At 41.2% G+C, this 20,349-nt stretch overlaps 1 protein-coding gene across 5 annotated transcripts in view; it reads right to left on the bottom strand.

Moving 5' to 3' along the window:
* The window catches only part of MACROD2 (mono-ADP ribosylhydrolase 2), an 897,148-nt gene that overhangs the window by 80,538 nt on the left and 796,261 nt on the right, over positions 1–20,349 (bottom strand). For all 5 annotated transcript variants that reach the window (XM_072857426.1, XM_072857427.1, XM_072857424.1 and 2 more), the window contains one exon: positions 6,736–6,817. In XM_072857426.1, the coding sequence (XP_072713527.1) occupies positions 6,736–6,817 (82 nt within the window). The remainder of the gene's footprint in view (positions 1–6,735; positions 6,818–20,349) is intronic.

Raw genomic sequence — 20,349 nt, forward strand, 5'->3', positions numbered from 1 at the left:
AAGCCATTGAAAAATTTTGTTTCACAGTTTTACAGACACCTTTAGCTCTTAGTTAGCTTGAGATTTTATGACGTAAGTTGTTTCAGACACATTTTGAAATGGGCAGGTATTTTAAGCATTATGGCTATATTAAACTTTTGGATTGAGAACAACTTTTACAGCATCCTATTTACGCTGGAATGTACTTTATCAGGATCTGTAGGTGCTGTGAGAGAGAACTAGAGCAAAGCCAGCATCCTATTCTGGTGCACAGGCTCCTCCAGCTCCCTCATACGGGTAGTGCTTCCTTTGAAGCCTCCACTACTGAAGGACAAGGAACCATCATGGGAAACAGCAGGGCTGTGCTTCTCCCCAGCTGTTTTGAATTAAGTCCTTCAGTGAGGGGTCTTGCAGAAGCCATCTGAGGATGACAACCTCCAATAAAAAGACAGCTCAAAGGCGTGCAGAGAGAATTTCACACCCATGTGAAATTGTCAGTGTGCCACAGCTTCTCCAACACCACTGCTGCCTTCCACTCACCGAAAAATCCCAACACGTCTCTGCCTGAACACAAGACTCCCCCCCAGATTTCCCATCTAGGGGGAACATTAAATGCTGGCATGGAGTCCAGAGCAGGCTGGATGGCTGTGAATGCATAAATACTGAGTGGTATGCTGGTATGCTCTCAATGGCTTGATACATAGCCCTGGAAAGGAAAGGGATGCATGGTCATGCACCATCTCATTGCACATTCACCAAGCAGGATCTCCAAGTGACAAGTGAAAAGTTTCACAAGACAGAGAAACCAGAGAGTCCCCGGAGCGTCCCAATACAATAGCAGGGATTGCAGCTCCATCAGAGCTGTGGGGTCAGGGAAGCGAGACTCGTTTCGCTCCTTCCAGCAAACAAGCCGGGGTTACAGGTGATCCTGCCCACAACCAGGGCACAGGCCAAAGACTGTGACACCATGTCCCAGTCTGTTGCTGCTGTGGCTAGTCACTCCGTCTCTGTCCCGGCTTTTGCTCAGCCCCAGACGTGTTCATGTACCCACAGCAGGTGTCTGGACACAAATTTAGGCTCCGTGTCATCAGCAGGGACCCGGCCCATCCACAGTGCCTTGAAAGGTTTGTGAGGGGAAGCAGTGAAGAAAGGGAGATGACAGTCTGACCACCTCTAGTTTAAACCTGTGAAAACACAGGCGGTTATCAGCTGTGAACATGACAACCTGAAAACTCTGCACAGAGATGGGAAAAGTAGCTGCAACCAAAACCTTCAGGGTGGTCCTCACTGATCAGGAGGAGAAGGCCAAAGGGATTTCAAACTGCCCCAAATCTTACTCCCTAATGTCTGTTTCCAGGGGGGTCCAAGCCCCGGTGGCCTTTGCACGCCTGTCTGAACCAGTCAGAAAAAACAGAGCCTCATGACTTATGAGGCAAATCACTACCCAGGTGAAATCTCAGATAAAGGATATCAGGTGCTTCCAGTAAACCACTTGGCACCTATCCACATGGTAAAATAAAGCCCATGAAAAATATTTTGTGGAATACATTCAGGTGATGAATTAAGGAAACGAATCGACTCATGAACACTGCAAATGCAAATAGAGAGGCTGAATTTATCAAACGAATTATCCATTTGATATAGGATTACTTACTAAGGGCTAACTTACGATTCCTTTGCTCACGCTTCAGCCCCAGTGAAGTCTGCCATATTAAGTGGATAAGGCGATGCTTCTCAATACCAGTACAGAAATTAACAGTCTTTGCTTAAGAGTTCACTCACGTATTAGTGCAGGGATCTGCCTTTTTAATACAAAGCCCTTCATTCAGCCATTTAGACAGTTTCCAATTTGATTCCAAGCCTGGTAGATCTCTTAACAATGAATTTCCTCTGTAATTGTAATATATTTGCACATTTATGCACAACTAGGATGCTGTGCATCCTCCTGAAGTAACAGGAGGATTAATATAAGACAGTAGCTCTTATCCATATGCTTTGGGTAGGGGGGACAGTGTTTTCATCAACCAGGATAAAAGCAGAAAATGCACAAAATGTCATAACTTGGAATAGAGGGGAGAGAAAGTTTTTCAAGATGAAGCAATTTCTCTCTCTTTTTCCTAACACCAACCGATACGGCTCAAAAAAAAATGAACAAGCTTTTGGGCTCAGCATACTTTCATTAGCTCTGAAAGGACACGGAGTCTAAAAGCTTGCATCTACTATCTATCAATTGGTCTAATAAAAGTGCAAACCTGTCTTCTCTCTAACAATTTTAGCGATGCTTTAGTGAAGTAATTTTGTTACTCTGTTTAAAGTAGTAAGAACATAATATAACCTTGAATGCTGCAGCTTCACAGTACGTACCCTTTATAACATTATTTTTGTCTAAAGAACATTTTCAGAAAAAAATGATTCCCCTCTCCAATCCACTGATAACAGGTGGTAGATTTAGAAATACTTTAAGCATTACAATTTAAGATAAACGTTTCATAATATACAACAGCCACCATGAAAAATAAGCATTTGCCAAAGGTCCTTACAAGATTATCTGACATATTAGGTAGCTAGGTATACACAGAATACAGCAGAAGAAAAAAGGTATCTTTGCCTCCAGCTGGCAACTGTTTACAAATACTCTTAATTTTACTCCTATGAATAGCATCCTAGAAGTACGTATCACTGTAAGGTAAGTGTTGGTAAATTTAGCTTTTCAAGGGGGACTGTTTTTATAGTATTTCCTGGTCAGTCTTATACATATATATATTTAGCAGTAAAAGTAATGCCTAGTATCTAGGTTCCATGTAGAATTCTGTTAGAAGAAACAATGAATTCCAAGAGAAAAAATGGTACAAGTACCAGCTCCTTTCCCGGAAAGCTCACTCACAATACTAGTAGCAATGAATCCAGCAATGTAAGAACTACACATCTGAGCCAGAACTGCAGGCAAGGATATATTATTTGCCTGAAAGATATGTGGCAAGACATTCTCTCAGACTAAGCAGAGAGAATTTCCCAACACAGCTGAAGGGAGAACGGCTGGGCTATCTCATTCCACTAAGAGATAGGACTCAATTGGTAAAAAATAAAAAAATTAAAAAAATCACTGTTTGTTGCGCCTAATATGCTAAAACAGTGATCCATCTTAAGCACAGAAGGTCGGTTGTTCTACAGAAAGAGCCTTCCACCCTTGCTTTTTTTCTAACAGGACATACAAAAATTTCTCAGCAAAACCCCAGAGGTTCAACAGAAAATTCTGTGTGGACCAGGACGTTGTACCTTCTAAACCAGGGCTTTTCTGGACAACCACTACGATGAGATCTTAAGTCTGAGTTAAAGACTAAGTGGCACTCCCCCTTGGAGCACGCTGGCTTTGGCTCAGGTTCTGTACAGGCTACTGATTACTGAGATTAAATCAGAAATGCTGAGACTGTGACAACTGGTCTGTTACCGAACAGCTTTGCTACACTCCTAAGATATGAAATTACTTAGAAGTCTGCCTCTTACCCCTATATATTGAAAGTTTGCAAATGACAAGGCTCTTGGCAGTTGTCTTAATATCAGTACTATTACTCGACTAATTTCTTTGGCATTCCACTTGCAAAATAGGCTTAATGATATGTTCAACTAATGGAACAATTTCCCTATATCTATATTCCACTTACTCTAATGCACTGAGGTGTAACTCTAGCTTCATTTCATTATCACTTGACTAGCTCAAGCACTTGGATGTCGTCTTGGATTTATTAATGCACTGGGTTTAAAGTAATAACTATTTATGTATATAACTCCACGAATATATTCTTCTTTCTAAGCATTTTTGTCCACATCTATTAAAGTAGATATATTTCATAATGTTTCTGAATGCGAGACACTTTAAAAATGTCTCAATGTTTTTTATCTAAGCTTAAAGTAGTATCTCAGCATTATTCTCTCCTGTGATTGTTCAGAGAGTGTCCTATCAATTTAAATTTAGGGCAAGTCTATCCTTAAAGACTTTGATTTCACTACATTAATAGATTCACTTAAAACCAAAACAAAACCACCAGAGTTTTGGCAATTCCTTCCACAGTCTAAATATCAGGAATTTATTGCCAGAGGTAGAGACAGTTGCTAATTCCCTGACACAGAGCCATGTCAACTAAGTCCTCTGTGCAAGAAACCAGTCCTGCAGAGAGATGGAATATCCCTACGGTAGGAGAGTCTGCTGATAACTCGTCAAAGTCTACTATGTTAAATGCAGATGGCAATTCACAAGAGACCAGAAAAAAAGGAACAAACAGCAGACATGATGGTCATCTGGTGATCACCATCCAGACCTTCAGCTGATGTTCTCACCAGTAGGCTATAGGCAATTTAGGATGGGGCTGACTTCAGCTTACATCTGTTGAAGTCGTGGTACCCTGCGGAAAAGTGCCAATTCAAAACAGCAAAGAAAACCTGAGACTGTGTATTAATCATTAGGGCACTCTTCCAGGAGAGAGACCCAGATACTGATCATTTCTCCAGAGACACTAATGGAGAGTCATTTGGGTAGCATGTATCTTTCCTGCCTCTCCCTGTCTCCTCACAAGCTGAAGATCTAAGTGACTCCTATAAGGGCATACCAAAGGTCCATGGTGATACAAGACATTAAACTCAGATCTCCTGAATCACTGACTACTGACCTAACCACAGCAAATCCTTCACTGAGTCAGGGATAAAGTTTTAGACGCTAAACTGGTTCCTTTTAAAGCTCCAGCTCCCCAGCCAGTAGGTGCTCAGGTCCTTCTGGAAACCAGCATCATTAAGGCATATCAAAACTGGTATTCAGAATCATTAATTATGAGAAGATTGCAGCAGGGAGCCTATGAAAATGGGTCCTAAGATCTTTTAGCAATCTATACCAAATTGTGGCTGCTGAGAACTAAAACAACTTTCTCTGGACAGCTGTCTGTGTAAGCATTGGATCAACCTTTTGCATAGTCATGTGCCTGCAAACCACTGGATTTGCTGCACCTTAGAGGGGCCCCACCACAACCACCTCTCTATGGTCACATATCAAATTCCCAGTTTTAGATCAAGCAATAAAATGGTAAAAACTTTCCATGCATGACAATAAACATACTTTTAAAACTATGGTACAACTGATCATCTATACAATGTGGTGTAATGCAATTATAAGTCTTTATATAACATGACACCCAACCACAGAGGTTCTCTGTAGACAGGAGTTCAACAATGTCAGGTTTTGAAAACCCCAAAAAAGAAATAACTCTCCCATCTTCCTCTCTTTTTCCCCTTTGGGCTTGCCACGCTGCAGCTCTGAAGCATCTTCTTGTCTCTCAGGCTTTCAAACCTAAGTGGGCTTTACATTCATAACAACAATACCAGGCTTTAATCTGTGATTTCAAAGACCTTAATGATGAAGGTGAGTATTAATACTCTAATTTGTTGACAAACTGACACTGTAGTCTACTCTCGCTTAATCTGAGGGGCAGGGACAGAGCCAGCAATGGTGGGCAGGATACTGCTACTTTATCCTATGTGTTGGGGTACGCTGCCAAAAAAAAAAAAAAAAAAAAAAAATCACACAATGAATGGATTAGACATGAATGCAGTCTTTGAAATGCATGTTCAATGTGCTCCAGACAAAAATATTATTAAGCGGTTAGACACCATTCTATGCTACCTGAATTATTCAATAGGTCTTTAAGTTTCAGCTGCCAATCATTGCAAACTGGAGATTACAAAGTCGTCTACAAAAAGCTTTGTTCTAGTGAGATGAGACAGAAACATCACAATTTCCATACTACCAGCCAAAGCGAAAGGAAAAAACCACTGTGGCTACTGTGACACCACAGTCCTGTAGAATTAATGGAGACACACAACACACCAAAGCTCTGCTTCCTATTACTCAAAGGCCCTTTCCACCAGACAGACAGACAGCGTGGGGAGTATTTAAGTGACTGCCACTTCTGAAACGGGTGATAAAATACTAAAATCTGGATCTTGTCTTATATAGTAGGACTGATGTCATAGAAAACAAAATAAAATGGGAGAAGGTTAGGGTTGATAAAAAAACCAGAACATAGATTTCTAATGATATACGATAAAAATAAATCACAGGCACATGGGGGGGAGGGGGATTAACAAATTTACTGTCCACCAGGTTTTCTTAAATTCTAGAAAGTAACCTCCTGCGTGAAACATAAGATGAATGGCTAACATTTCCCAAGTGCTCCGGCGAGAGCCATCTTTCTCCCGTTCATTCTTGCACAGGGACAGCTCAAGTTTAAAGTTCTCATTCAGACACAGTTGGGCTCTAACCCCTGCGGTATCTTTCCAAACCCAGAGAAACCCTACCAGCATCGTTAATGAAAGAGCAAAGCAAGTACAAAGTGCATGGAAAAGCAATATACACTAGGAGCTATATACATTAGTGCAAATCATTTTCTTCTCAGAGTCAAGACAGCCAGTGCCATGCACCAGGTTTCGGGAGGAGCTACAGATACAGCAGAGAATGAAGAAACTAGCTGTACCGAGCATACAAAAGCAGGCCTTGATTTTGCAAAAGCAGTATCACAAGTAGTTTTACCGGTTCACAAATTTTAAATGTCTGCATTTGTCCAGGATCAGAGCCTCTATGCGCAGCTGATCTTTAAAGGAAGTTCTCATTTTAATATTTGGCTTAGGCAGGAAAAGAAGAAAGGACACCAACTGGTGCCTTTTTGCAGCATCATTTTTTAAAGTCAGATGGCACTCGATTACTATACCTACCTAGAGGGAAAAACTCGCCCATTTTCTTCTTGAAAATTTTGTAGTCAACCTCCAAAAAGACGCAGAAGATGATACGATCCACCTGTAAGAAACAAAATTATTCACAGTGAAATGTTTGCATTAACCATAAACACTGACTATAATAGTTAATAAAAGCAAAGAAACTTTTGAGCCAATACGCTTTTATGCTCCAGGCAAGCAAGAAAACATCATAGGGATGCATGTTTTGACCTTATTGTGTATCTGTGTTGTAATTTATAAAATAACATTTGCAATCGCAGCTCACAACTGTATTCTTTGTTAACTGCCTCCTGTTTATGCAAACCACTCTTGAGCACAGTATAAATGACTTTTGGCATTCTAGATGAGTACTGGGATGCAATGTTTGATGAAAGAGTCGCATGGGGGGCTTCTAATAAGCATACAAAAGAGTAAATGGGTAAGCAAAGAGCTCTTTTTTCCAATCCTTGTCCGACAAACCTATTTGCAAAACCATTTAGTATTTTAAAATGGCTTTAAAAGGTTTCATGCGGTTTTAATTTACATGAAACCAATTACTCTTGCTATAATACAAGCAAAATGCAGCAAAAACAAAAGCTGATTAGATGACAGGTAGCACACGGGGTAAATAAAACATTTAATACACCATCTACTTAGCGAGGCTGAGCATATCAATGAAACCACAGCCCATAACGTATGCGCCACCCACCAATGTTTTCAAATAAATTGTTTGGGAGATCATTGTATGTGAAAGGCTTTTCTAAAAGACACCCAAAAAAAGCCAAACAAAATAAACACCAAACAGAATTCCAAAGCCTTTAAGACTGAAAAACACCCACACTGGGCTTCACTCTAGCCTTGCTATTTCTTTGTTTTATCTGTTTGCATAGCCCAGCACAAATTGCCTCTGCAGCCAAAATCCATCTCCAGGAGGGAGCTGTGGAAGTCGAAAAGACCCTCCCACAGCTGAGCTGAGGGACCCGCAACCTGATAATCAAGCTTTTCTCTGAAGTGCATGAGAGCTTAACCAGAAAGGGATGAAGCCCAAGCAATAGGAAATTCAGCGCCTCGGCTGGCATTATGCTGTCCTTGTGTCTCCATGGGCAGTAAGCCGATCTGTCATAGCAGAGCTCCTCAAGAGCACCTTTGCACATGCTAGAAAAAGCACCAGCTTCCTCCCTGCAGGGAAACCGGCAGGAGGAACGCTCTCAAAAAAACGCCTTCTTTCCCTTATCTTCAGTAGAAAATGCTGGTTTTGCTAGAGCTGCTCTTCAAAGCTAAGTACAAGTCTTGGCTTCAAAGATACCATTATGCTGAGCAGCTCAGGACATCATTTTAGAGCTCATTTTGGAGCAGCCTGGTAGAATACAGAAGGGAACGAGAGCAGGCAATAATAGGTTATGCTGGAAAATGCTAGTAGTTGCTAACAAGGACATCTCTGAATCAAAGCTGACTACAAAACCTGAAAGAGCAAACTGGGTAGGAAATACAAGACTGAAGGTACAGGTTATGTGGGCGTTAAGGAAGAAAGAGGCTCATGAGCAGGAGAGAAAGCAGCAGGGCAGAGCTTGGGCGGACACCGCTTGCTGGGGAAGCATATCGGCAGATTTGTGAGCAAGAAAGCTGCCTGTTGCTGTCTGCTCATACGATGTTCACAGAAACAAGCTGTTCTGTGCATCCGTCGTAAACAAACCAGGCTAGACCTTAAAAATACACTGGACTGTGCCATCAGCAACTCTTCACAAGGGATATAATAAAGAACCCAAATACTGGTTAAGTGCTCAAGCCAAAGAGCCATACTCATCTGTGTACTCACAAATTTATAACGTAAAGCACCGGTGGCAAGTGGTGCCACATTTTACCTATATGAGAGTTTCCACCTAAGTAAAGTTGTGTGTTTTCAGGAGGCAAGCTTTAGACAGTGAATGCTTAAATTACATTTATTGTGAAAATTGGTTTAGGATAGTGGTGGGGTGATGCTAGATTGTTATCTTCTATCTCCGCCTCCCGAGCGAAGCAGATAGTCACGCATTACAGTGATAGGCCCAATATGTGAACCAGGACAGACAAAAGAACAAGGATGGAAATTTATAAACCAGAGGAGGAATTACATTCCCATGCAAAGAAGTTCTGAGTCATCTTGCTCTCTATATAGTCTCATATCCTCCGCTGTAAATACTACAGACATTTCCCTCATTTTATATAGTCCAACTTCTCAAGGTGTTCCCTTTACTTTTATTTATTCTGTGCAGTTGACAACGAAAAAACTTCTGCAATCCTGAGAATTTCTACTACTTCTAATATAATTCCTTAATTTAAAGGTAGGGAATCTCTCTAGAAACAGCAGACTATTTTAAAATTTCTAGCCTCCTGACTGTATACATCCTATATATAAACCTGTTCAATTTCTTCTTGGTGTGAGAAAAAGTGCTCTATTTTTAAGTATGCATAAGATATTGTGATGACAGCTGAAATCCTGTGTTTATCTGATTGAATGGCATGTGTTGGCAGATAGTAAATCTGAAATTAAACCATATTCTATCATCCTGCCAGTCATTGACTATTTTATCTAACATCCCCGGCTAAAATAACTTGAAATTAGGTATGGAAAGTAACCCTTGTCCTCACTGTTCCTGTTCCAGCTACAATAAGGAAAGGTTTAATCCAAGGGACTCCAAACCTGCCTTGCCTGCTTGCTCACAAAAGCTCAGCAGGCCTTTTGGGATGCACACTTATGAAAGCTGCTCCTTACTGAAAGAGGAAATCTCTCATGTGGCTAGGAAATGCCAACTTGATTAGACGTTTCATGCTGCCCCTTTACAGAGGGCAGGCAGCATTCCCCAGGGACTCCCCCCCCCCACCTCCTGAGCGTGCCCAAGGAGCCCCGGCGCCTTTTGTAGGTGCCTGGCTCCTCCACAGCCGACCAAGCACCACTCAACTGCAGCAGAAGTTTAAAGGAGCTGCAAGTTGAAGGTATTAAAGCTCATCCTTGATTGACAGCTCTTTTTTGGAGGCCAGTATTAAAATCAACCATCCCCTGTCAGACCCTGATTAAATTCTGCTCGCTTCACAGCTATGAATAGGTGGATCAAAGAACCCAAAAATTAAGAGCACTACAACACAGGAAGAAGGGAGTTAAATTTCATGAGCTGTTCACTTAGTAGGCAGCTTCACAGCTCAAGGCTGTGAGTACATTGATTTTGTTTGGGTATTTTATTTATTTTTTTCCTTGGGTCCTGCTCTCCTTGCCAGGCTCCATTTAATTTGGGGGGGGATACCTTCCCGGTGGTTTTGTTGGCTGCACCTGATAAGGATCAGTAAACTTCTGGGGCTCTGTGTGGCTCACAGGGCTCAGGCTGTTCTGCAGTGGAATGGACCCGGAGTCAGTCATTAACGCCAAGATTTCACAAGGATACAGCCAAATCTCATGGACTGACAACCCCTCCACTGGGTATAAAAGTACCGTTCGTCTTAATAGCAGCAGCGTTGATCTCAATACAAAGCAGCTAGCAAAAATATTTCTTCCTATTTTTTGTTCAGTGGAGTTTTGGTTGGTTGGTTGTTTTTTTCCCCAGTGAATTTGAGAGCACTTTGCATCTAGTGAGTTTTAAGTTTATTGGTGGGTTAATGCACCTTGGGTTAGTTCACTCAGACCACTAATGGTCTAGAAGAGCTCCATGGGAGGCTGGGGCAGGCAGGTGCTCAGGGACTGTACCGTCACCGCAGCGCGGAAACGATGACAAGCTGACAAGGGTCCCACAAACCGCACAGCAGAGCTGGGAGCTGCACCCCTCCACAGCAGCCGAGCTCCACCGACACACAGAGACAGCCACCGCCGGCCAGAGACAGCTCTGCCCACAGAAGGCAAACGGAGCAAGAAGATGGACATGCACCACTTGGAGAAATGACCACAAGCCTTGCCACATCCAAGGCTGCAATAAAACAAGAGTCTGCTGATGCTTTCTGGCAACTTTACACCCTTTTTTAATGGATTATTTGAGAAGGAAAAAAGCCCTGCCTTCCCAGCAAACTAAAAGTACACACCAAGTTCCCTAAAGGACCCTTCCCTCTACTGCAGCTTGGGGGAGGATGCTGCATGTATATGCGGACATCTGCAGTCACTGATATAGGAGGAGTTTATACTCTACAGCTGTACCTATATACATTTTAGGATTGAAAATGTCTCTGCTTTTATATCAGCTCTTTTGCTGTGGCCTCTGGCAGGTTGTCCAATTCCTCTGACTTAATTTTCCTATCTTTTTAGGGGACAGTAATCTTAGTTGTGCATTTATGCATCGCTACAAAGTGGTATTGCCAAGCACAATCCACAGGACATGCCAAAGGTCATATGTATGGCTGTATGTATACCCAGGTGCCAAGCTGTATATATCAAGCACAGATCTGAAGCGCAGAAAACCGATCAAAAGACATTCTAGACTATTTTATCTAATGAGTGTTTCCATGTCATTGCCACCTTGTGTCCTAACAAAATAACAACTCGCAACAAAAATAAACCCAACTGCATTTCAGCACTCCCAAGTATTTCATGCGTATCCCCAGTACCAAGACATTTACCCAGCAGGCAGTGACTGCTTTTTATTATACGCGACAAGTTTCATCATAATTTAAATCTTACCGGAAAGTACACAATAGGAAACAATGCTAACATGTAAAAACTGTTTCCCAATCCCAAATCAAATTAATGGTAACAAACAACAAAGAGAATGAAACAGCTTTCTGCTCTTTGTCCATGTAGCAAACCCCTTTTGTGAAACACCCCTGCCTGATCCCACCAGGACCTATTGTCATAAGGTGACGGTGAGCACCAGAAGCTTGCTGTAACATTTTTGGTTTATCAAACATTCTGCGGACTTAATTCAAAACTCAGTGAAGCCAAACGGAGGCTTTTTATTGACTTCAGCGTGCTTGGATTGGCGCCTATACTCCATAACACCAGAAATAACATTTGCCTCCTTAAGAATTAAAGTTCTTCTGATATTCAAATTTCATTACCCTAAATCTCCAGATACTTTCTCAAACATACCCTTACCAGTCACAGTTCAGAGCTGCCTGTACCCATTAAGACTCCTTGACTACAGTGCCTGTAAAGAAGAAGCCCTGAACCTTCAACCATGCCGCAACCCCACATTTTCCCGCTGTTCAGACGGCAACTGCTCGGGCAGCCCTGTTGGCTTTCATTGCCCGACAAGACTTCCCTTATAGAGACCAGTAGGAACAAAGCCACCTAAGTCAGGTTTCCAAGGTATGCTCTTGTGGAATCAAAATCTCAATTGTGGGAAGCAAAGAGTAAGAAGGAAAAGATTTTGATGCACCACAGAAGCAGGCTACGAGTGTCCTAGCTGGTCCCTGCACACTGTGTAAAATTTCTTCTGTTTCTGTGGCAGGGACTCAGTTTGCCACATCTCCCTCTCTCTTGCTTATGTCCAGGGACCTCATTTTCCATCTCTCTCTTTTCTGATTTTCTGACAGAGTTCCTCCCTGCCTGGGACCGAGCTGATGCATTGAATTGACTACATGCAGAGGTACACTTCAAAGAGACCGACATCTGTTTCTGCCCCCTTAAAGTACTGGTAAATGATGCTCTTGATGCTCACAGTCTCCCCTTCAGCCTACCCTCTGCCCCATCTGATCCTCTGGTAATCCTATTGCAACCAACTAACAGATGGAAATACCAGCTTTGTAAAATAACACAGGCATCTGCCATATCCCTTCCAGCAGCTGTGATTCACTTTGCCAGAGGCGCTGCCTTTCCTCAGCACCATGCACATCTGGCCAGCTGTCCAGAGAGCAGTCTGCCTGACCAAAAAGAAAGAGCAGAGAGGACTGTATCCCAGTTGGAAATGAGCCGTGGTCGAGGCCAGAAGTTTTCACACACTCCTTCCAAAGGTGAATGCTTCAGGCCCTATAAAAACTACTCATTTCATAGCACTGTAAATTAAAATTCAGCCTCCTGGTATTATCACTAATTTCACAGAAACCATTAAAGCATAGAGCCTAGCTGACTGTCTGCTCCTTTCAGCATGACATCATGGTCTGTAATTGCAGAATTACTCTCAAAAAGAACTTCAGTCAAGTATTTATGGCAAATACAAAGCTTCGGTGCCGCTTCCATCCTCATAACAAGATTTAAGCGGGGCAGAGGTGTCAGACTGGTGATACGGTGAATTTGACAATCAACGAACTGTGTGATGATGTTCACAAAGCAATTCACCTAGCCTTAAGATCTTTGCACCTGGCCCAGCTTCAAATCCACTGCAGACCTGAGCCAAAACACACCCCTGTTTACTTGAACTTGCAGGCACCCAAATAAGCCCAGCTTCAGGCAAACAGGCAATCTCTAGATCATCCTTCAGTCCTGCCGGTGGAGGGACAAAGATGTACTCTCTCAGGACAAAGCTCTTGGATTTTCATGGATTTGAGTTTTGAGATTCGTTGAATCCAAAGCAAAAATCTAAATAAAAATCCACATTACTATAAACCTCCTGCAAGTAATGGTATTAATGGAGCGTTATGATATCACATTAAGAGCAAATACCCATTGAGGACTAGCTATGAGGAAGCAACTCTTAGTTAAAGCATCATATTACTTAGGCAGTCATTGAAAGAAAAAATAACACAAAACACATGAATTATAGAATGATTTATGCTTATCACAAATAGAGTGGAATGTTTTCTGTGGTGGCCTTACTGAAGTTAAAAAAACAGAAAGAGAAAGTTATTATTAGTGCTTTAATATTGTACTTCATGACAGAAAGCATACTTTGCTTGGAGTGAAAGATAATTAAAAGTCCAAAGGCAATTTAAACAAACAAACAAAAAACCACAACAAAAAACTCACCAGAAATTTATTACAAGTTTAAAATACCAACACAAACAACATCCCAAAGGAATGGTACATAAGGCTTTGCAGCAATCCCTGCCTCTAAAACAAAATGCAGCAGCAACACACTTAGCAATGAAACTCAAGATAAATTTAAAACATGGTCAGAATGCCTCTCCCTATCTATTGCGCCTGTTCCTACAGTTCTGCTCGTATTCAACAGATGAGGGCGAACTACTCCCTGTACCACGTGGCTGCCAGACACACCACTGCAGTTATCACTAGGGCATAAGCCTGTCTCCATATTACTGAAACACGTCAAAAACCCTAATACTTTCCAGTGGAGAAGCACTTTTACCCACAGATCTCAAACACAGGTAAGCATTACAGTTTTGTGATAGTTCGGATAGATCTCTGCCTCCAGGTGGAGATTTGATGTGCCCAAGGTCACAGAGAACAAGAGTAGTAGAACCAGACTAGGAGCCTGGGATTTTTTCTCCTGTTCTCTCTCAAGCAAAGATGCTACAGGAAAAAAAAAAAAAAAAAAAAATCCTATCAACGGGCACAAGCAAAGTTCACAAGCTTCACCGCACACCACCAGTTTTCCTCTGGCATATCCTTTCAATGTACCCGTGTATTGTGAGAATCAATAATGATAACTCCTTTTCCCTAATACATTGGTTGTTTTTTAAAGGTTACTTATTCTCCTTGAGAGAATCCACTCTGTGCTTTCAATACCTCTTTAATACAGTGTACTATTCAAGGACAGGTAGAACTTTCCCTTTTGGACCTGGTGACTCTTTGTGCTGAGCTGTTACTTTTTTGTATGAACAAAACACCTGCCAGACAAGCAGAGTGGCTGTCCTAAAGAAGCAATCTGGGTCTAAAATAGGAAATTATGACAACATTTTCTGAGGAATTTACAAATGGTCAGCAACAAAATTGTATGTGTCATATATTGTGTGATTATATGACAAATAAGCTACTTATATATTGTGTGATTATATGACAAATAAGACATGATAGTCCTGTAGTGCTAATATAAACACAAACAGACTATAAAATAACCAGTAGTTAACAGTCCACATATGTGTTTTTGCTCAACGACTAAAAGTTTTTCAGTTTCCTAAAGGTGAAAAAACCTTTAAAATCAACCTAGGATTTAAGGCAACGTCTCAGTATATTTCTTTTGATGGTCACTACAGCTTGTCAGGAAAGGGGCAAGAGAGTAGTTTAAAAAAGCATTTGTTTTTACCAAGATATCCATCAATCTGCACAATTCACTTTTATGCCACACAAACATGATGACATAAAGGCCATTAATCTTTTCCAGCTTAATACCTACTGTCCTGAAGATACATGTTTGGAATATCTGAAGGCGACCTCCATTTTTCACAGTTACCAGTCATAGGGCAGCTGACACAGCCAAGATAATCCTGTATTCAGCGAAACTGGGGGAATGAATGGATTCTGATGAATGTAATTTGCTATCTCAGTGACAAACGGCAAATGTGAAGAGAGGGTATGCATGCAAATATAACTGCGTTAAATAAGGGCTTGTGAAGGATAGTACTCTGAAAATATCTGATAGGCAGTTTTACAACAACCACGCGTTTTTGAGGAGATAAATCATCAGCTTGCCTAAAGTCATCATTATATCCTCGTTGTGGATCTCCACTGAATAAAACGGTATTGTGGCATACAATCAAGCAGGCCGTTGTAATCCCATAGGCCAACTTTTTGTACCACATTTTACCTTACAACGTACATTTTTCAGTATCTTTTTAGTACAATTTGCACTTAAATACCCCAAAGTTCCCAATAATTATGAGTGTCCTAAGCGTGTTTGGGTGTCCAGCCTGTGGTAGACTAATTCCCAGAAGATGCCATGTTCCACTAACACCAAAAGCTCTTTGCTGGATGCCCTGAGGCTGAGGTGTCACTTTGAAAAATTCTTGTATTCTTGATGTTTTTACCAGTTTTGTTGTAGAACACATAATATCTACCAATACAATTTCCACTCCTTCCCAGGGCCAGCAGGAAAATCAGCACTACTTGCTCAGAGTTGACTATTCGAGAAAAAAAGACTGTGCTTGAAAACAGAAACGTAATCTCCTGCTTGCCATTATCTTTGTGGCTGCTGCAAGACTCTGAATATAAAACAGCCCCCAGTTTTAAAACCACACAGAGAGACCAAGTGATGGTACCTCCTACCCTTCAGACAGGGACAAAAAATTCAGGTTTGGAGGCTAGAGCCAGCGCCAGGAGGAGGCTGAGCTGCCTGAGGCTGGGTACCATCAGGGAGAGCAATGGGATTCATGCCCTGGAAAGCAAAGCTCCCTACTGCTGTGCTGCCAAGGCAGGGGATGGCAGTGACTTCCAGGCATTATGAGAAGTCACCAGGTCCCTCAGCATGTCTGTCAGTCCCCAAAAGCTCTGCCTCCCTCACTCTCGCCTGTGGCAGGGGTGGGCGTTCTCTCCTGCCGCAGGAATAGGAGCGTGCTGGCGTCTCGTGGCTGGGACAGAGACGTTTGTTTCTGGCTGTGCTGCTGAGAAGCCCTGAGCAGGCTCCTGAGTATGCACAATAAATGTTTGAGTTGCAGAAAAAGAGCAGGAGAAACAGTTCCTAGAAGTAGCAGAGGATGGTTTAAATAACTTTTTAAGTGCGCTGTTACAGGCAGGGTAAATTTGCAGTCACGATAAAGTCAGCAACAATTTTCTCACTGAGGTTGAGCAAAGGTTTTACCTCAGGAGCTGGGGTACTTTACAACTCTTGACTGCTGTCACTTGGGCTTTTCACTCTATGTTCTAAATTACTGACAGAGGAAAAAATTCTGGCGTGATCTTACAAAGTTGGTTCAAAATTCAATTTATTTATTTCCCTCAAAAGAGGCCAGATGACCCCCACATACAAAATTATACACGCACCTAGAACCTGGAAGGTTTCAGCTTGGAAAGCTTTGCAAAATACATGTTTTGATGTAGAAGTCCCTCAAACCTAACTCAATTGAGAGCAGCCCCTGAAGGAAGCTCGCACTGGGTATTTCCCTTGTTTGCTATCGCTTCTTTAATCATTCTCACCTTCATCCTACATTAATGTTCATGTTAGTTAGTCTTCATCCAAAAGCCATTGACTTCAAAGGGGTTTTGGATCAGTGCAGGTAATACATTTCCCACCCTGGTGGGAAAACAGCAGCAGCACTTTGGACACCAAGTTTGTCTGACTACAGCTAGGTTTCAAAAAATTCAAGAAGTGTCATAAAACCTGCACTTGTAGGGATGAAGAGTGCTTGCTTAACCTGTATTAGCAGCACTACCACTGTGATCGTCGGCAATGTATTGCAAGTTCTCCTCCTCAGCACCTCCATATATTCTTTATTCGAGGAAGAATATAGGTAGAGATAACACTGGTGTGTGGAAAGTTAATATTTACTCCCCACTGAAGAGATTAAAACTCCTGTAGTGGAAGCAAAGTAACATACCTGCTACCTAGGTTATAAAGGAACAATATATACACAGAGTTTGCAAAACTCTTATTCAAAAAGTCTGTTGTAGATAAAAGAGAGCACTTAAAAAAAAAAAAATTGCTTTCCTAAGAATATAGACCTCATTGCATAACTTGAAACAGCTCTGAAACCATTGCTCGTACTGAAACCTGGACTGAATCTCATTTATATAAATATTACCTTATCTCTCTCCTTGAAGAAAATGTTTTACAATTAAGTTATCTGTCATTTATAGATCAAATTAAACTCATTAATGCAAGCTATTAAAGACCATTTTTAAAGGACAAAGGCTGATTTTCTCAAATACTGTATGTGTGTCATTGTAATGCTAGAGATAATCTTTTTTGCCATCAGAAAGACAGAACCAGGCAGAAGAGGAAGCTATTAAATTTCCAGTACTGCTAGAAAAAAACACTTCCATTCCCAGGATGCTCACACCAGTGTCTCTTCCAAAAAGGAGGTCAACTCAGGATCATTTGCTTACTGCGTGTCAGATAGATGCCAGGTAAAGTATATGTAATTTAAAAAAAAAAAAAAAAAAGTCTATTTATCTCCTTCCTACACAGAAGTTCTTCTTTTTGTAGAAAGTCACTTCTTACAGTCACAATTACACCCTATTCATGCCTGAGACACTTAGGTAGGTACGACAGAATAATGTGTGTTTTTGTTAAATAAGAATGACTGTAGAGTGATGAGTTATTTTCACAAGATTTCGCAATGGTCGATTCCCAGCATCCTGAAAGAAACCACGTCAGGAGTCTGTATGATCTAAATGCAACCTCTGCGTGTTTCTCACTACTCAGAAGGGAGATCAGGAGGAACAATGAGCAGCAAGACAAGAAAATTTGATGTGAAATACTTACTCCTCAAGAACTTGAGCTGGCGGCTGGGTCAACTCGGGGAATGGCTGCACTTCAGAGCCTGTTTTTGGGATATTTGCACCTGTGAGAGTCTGGGACCAGTAAGGAAGATCTATGCTTGAGAGCAGATGCGATTATAGATTTGGCATGTGAGCTCGGTCTGCGTTTCAGCCAAAATGTCCTCATGTGAAAGGTCATTAAGCCAGCTTGATACAATTGACAAATGTCTTCCACAGAGGATACTGCAACTTTAATATAAGTAGTTTAGAAAATAAAAATAAAAATCCGCTGGGATATAAATGTCAACTGTATGCCAACATTTTTCAAAAGTATCAGGAAGGGAAGAAGAGAGATTCATCTCTAAGGGATCACTTTTAAATTAATTTTAATAGATGGTAATAGGCTGACAGTGCTCTGAAAATAGCCAGCAGACGTTCCAGCGCTTTACCAAGTCCCGATGTCTAACCTTGGGTACACCAATTCCACAAAATCCATCTTCTGGACAGAGCTCTGTTTCCGCAGCTGGAATGCTAATGATGGCTCTTAGTGGTTTCTGACTTCTACCAGTGTGTTTATTTCTGTGGTAGCTCATAGCGCACAAGCCACAGAGGCGAGTAAGTGCAGATTTATGTTTTATTAGAAAGGACAAGAAGATACCTTATTTACGGTACATTGCTATCTACAGATAACCTTCGCTCTATCTATCTGGTCATCATAAGATAAAAAGCATCTAAATTACTAAGATGTTGCTCAAATACAATCGAGAACATTAGCACAATTTATATGAGCTGCTCAAATGCACTGATGCATATAAAGTCTCCAAAACCATTTATTGTCAAAATGTCAATGCTAAATGCACAAAAATGTAACTTACTTTATGCCATTAATTAACTAATGTTTGAACAGCACTTTGAAAATGTAAAAGCACTTTGAACACTGAGAGCTAAGCAGTATTATTTTTACTCATGTGGACTCACTGTATGAATCATACATAATAATCACCTCTTGTGGAAAGTATTTTTGGTCCACAGCCAAAAGCTAACCTAAGATTTGGCACTTCTGTTCAGTAAAGCATCTGTAAATGGTCCTATTCAGGTTTCAACTGGAAAATTTTCTGCGACACATCCATTATTGAGCTCTTCACAATATATACCAGGTATAAGGTCCCTTTCACAGCTTTGTAATTAACGTTGTATAGCAAGACAGCAAACATTTCATTGTATTCTCCTCATTTGCCCAAAACATTTAAGAATAGTGGCTCATTAGCGTTAGCTGTGACTTAACTCCTTCTCTTTGATCTGTACAAGATGCAACAGGCTTAATGGATATAACACAGGATTGGGATTCCCTTTCACCTTTGTGAGAGCTGTAGCTCTCAAATTATTGTGTGATCTCCTGGTGAAAAGCATTACATAAAAACTAGACTGTATCATCATTATCTATCCCCACTCTGTGATTTCCTCCCCTCTGATCACCCTCTGTCTGGGCTTTTTTTTCCCCTCTTACCCTTTGTGACTGAAGAGATGCCATGACCGTGAGTTTTCCTTCCCAAGTGAGAGCGCAGAGAGCTTTCACAAGGTCACATTTTATATCTACAAGCACATCTGTTGCATCAGCCTTGAAATAAATATGCTTGGCTATCCCATCTTTGACTAAATTGCTTCTCCGTGATCACTTTCATGGGGGAAATCTAAGTCTAAAATAACCAGAAACCAACAAAACTTCACCATTCTCTTGTTCTGATTAGTTAACAAGAACAGTGATGACTTACAGCTGGCCTGAGTACCACCTGCAGTCAGGTCGGCCCTGTGTTTCCAGAGGTTTTGGCTTCCTGGCTGAGCTGGTGGTGATATGCTCCATCATTGTTATAACTCTCAAATCAGGAGATATTTTATGCATGCCTTGTATTTGTTTAAACACATGTCTATCCATAATTTAAATTAGTCTGTGTGGGATTAACCTAGCCAAGAATTTATCTTCAACAAATCTGTCCGGATGTTCAGATTAAAAGAGTTTTAAAGAACCTTGTCTGTAATACACCACACCCATCTCCTATTAACAACTACCCCACTATACCCTTGATAGCTGATAAGTATATTTATTCAGCATTGTTTTTTAGTCTTGAACTAATGGAGAAAGAAAAACAAGAGTGGGAAATATCTGATGTGGTTAACATTGATCTATAAAGCTTGGACATATTTTCTCCTCTTGAAACAGAGAAGCTAATTCAGAGATTTTTAAAAAGAAAGAAAAGAAAGAAAGGATATTTGAACTGTCTGACTTTGAACAGATGAAACATTTTACAGTGTTTACAGTGTAAGTTTACAAACCACTCCGGGGCAGCTCCACTGCATATCTTATCCATAAGGTAAACACAGCGAGATCATATACTGGCTCCCAGCATTGT

Source organism: Ciconia boyciana, chromosome 3 (genome assembly GCF_034638445.1).
Source record: "Ciconia boyciana chromosome 3, ASM3463844v1, whole genome shotgun sequence".
Taxonomy (NCBI): Eukaryota; Metazoa; Chordata; class Aves; order Ciconiiformes; family Ciconiidae; genus Ciconia; species Ciconia boyciana.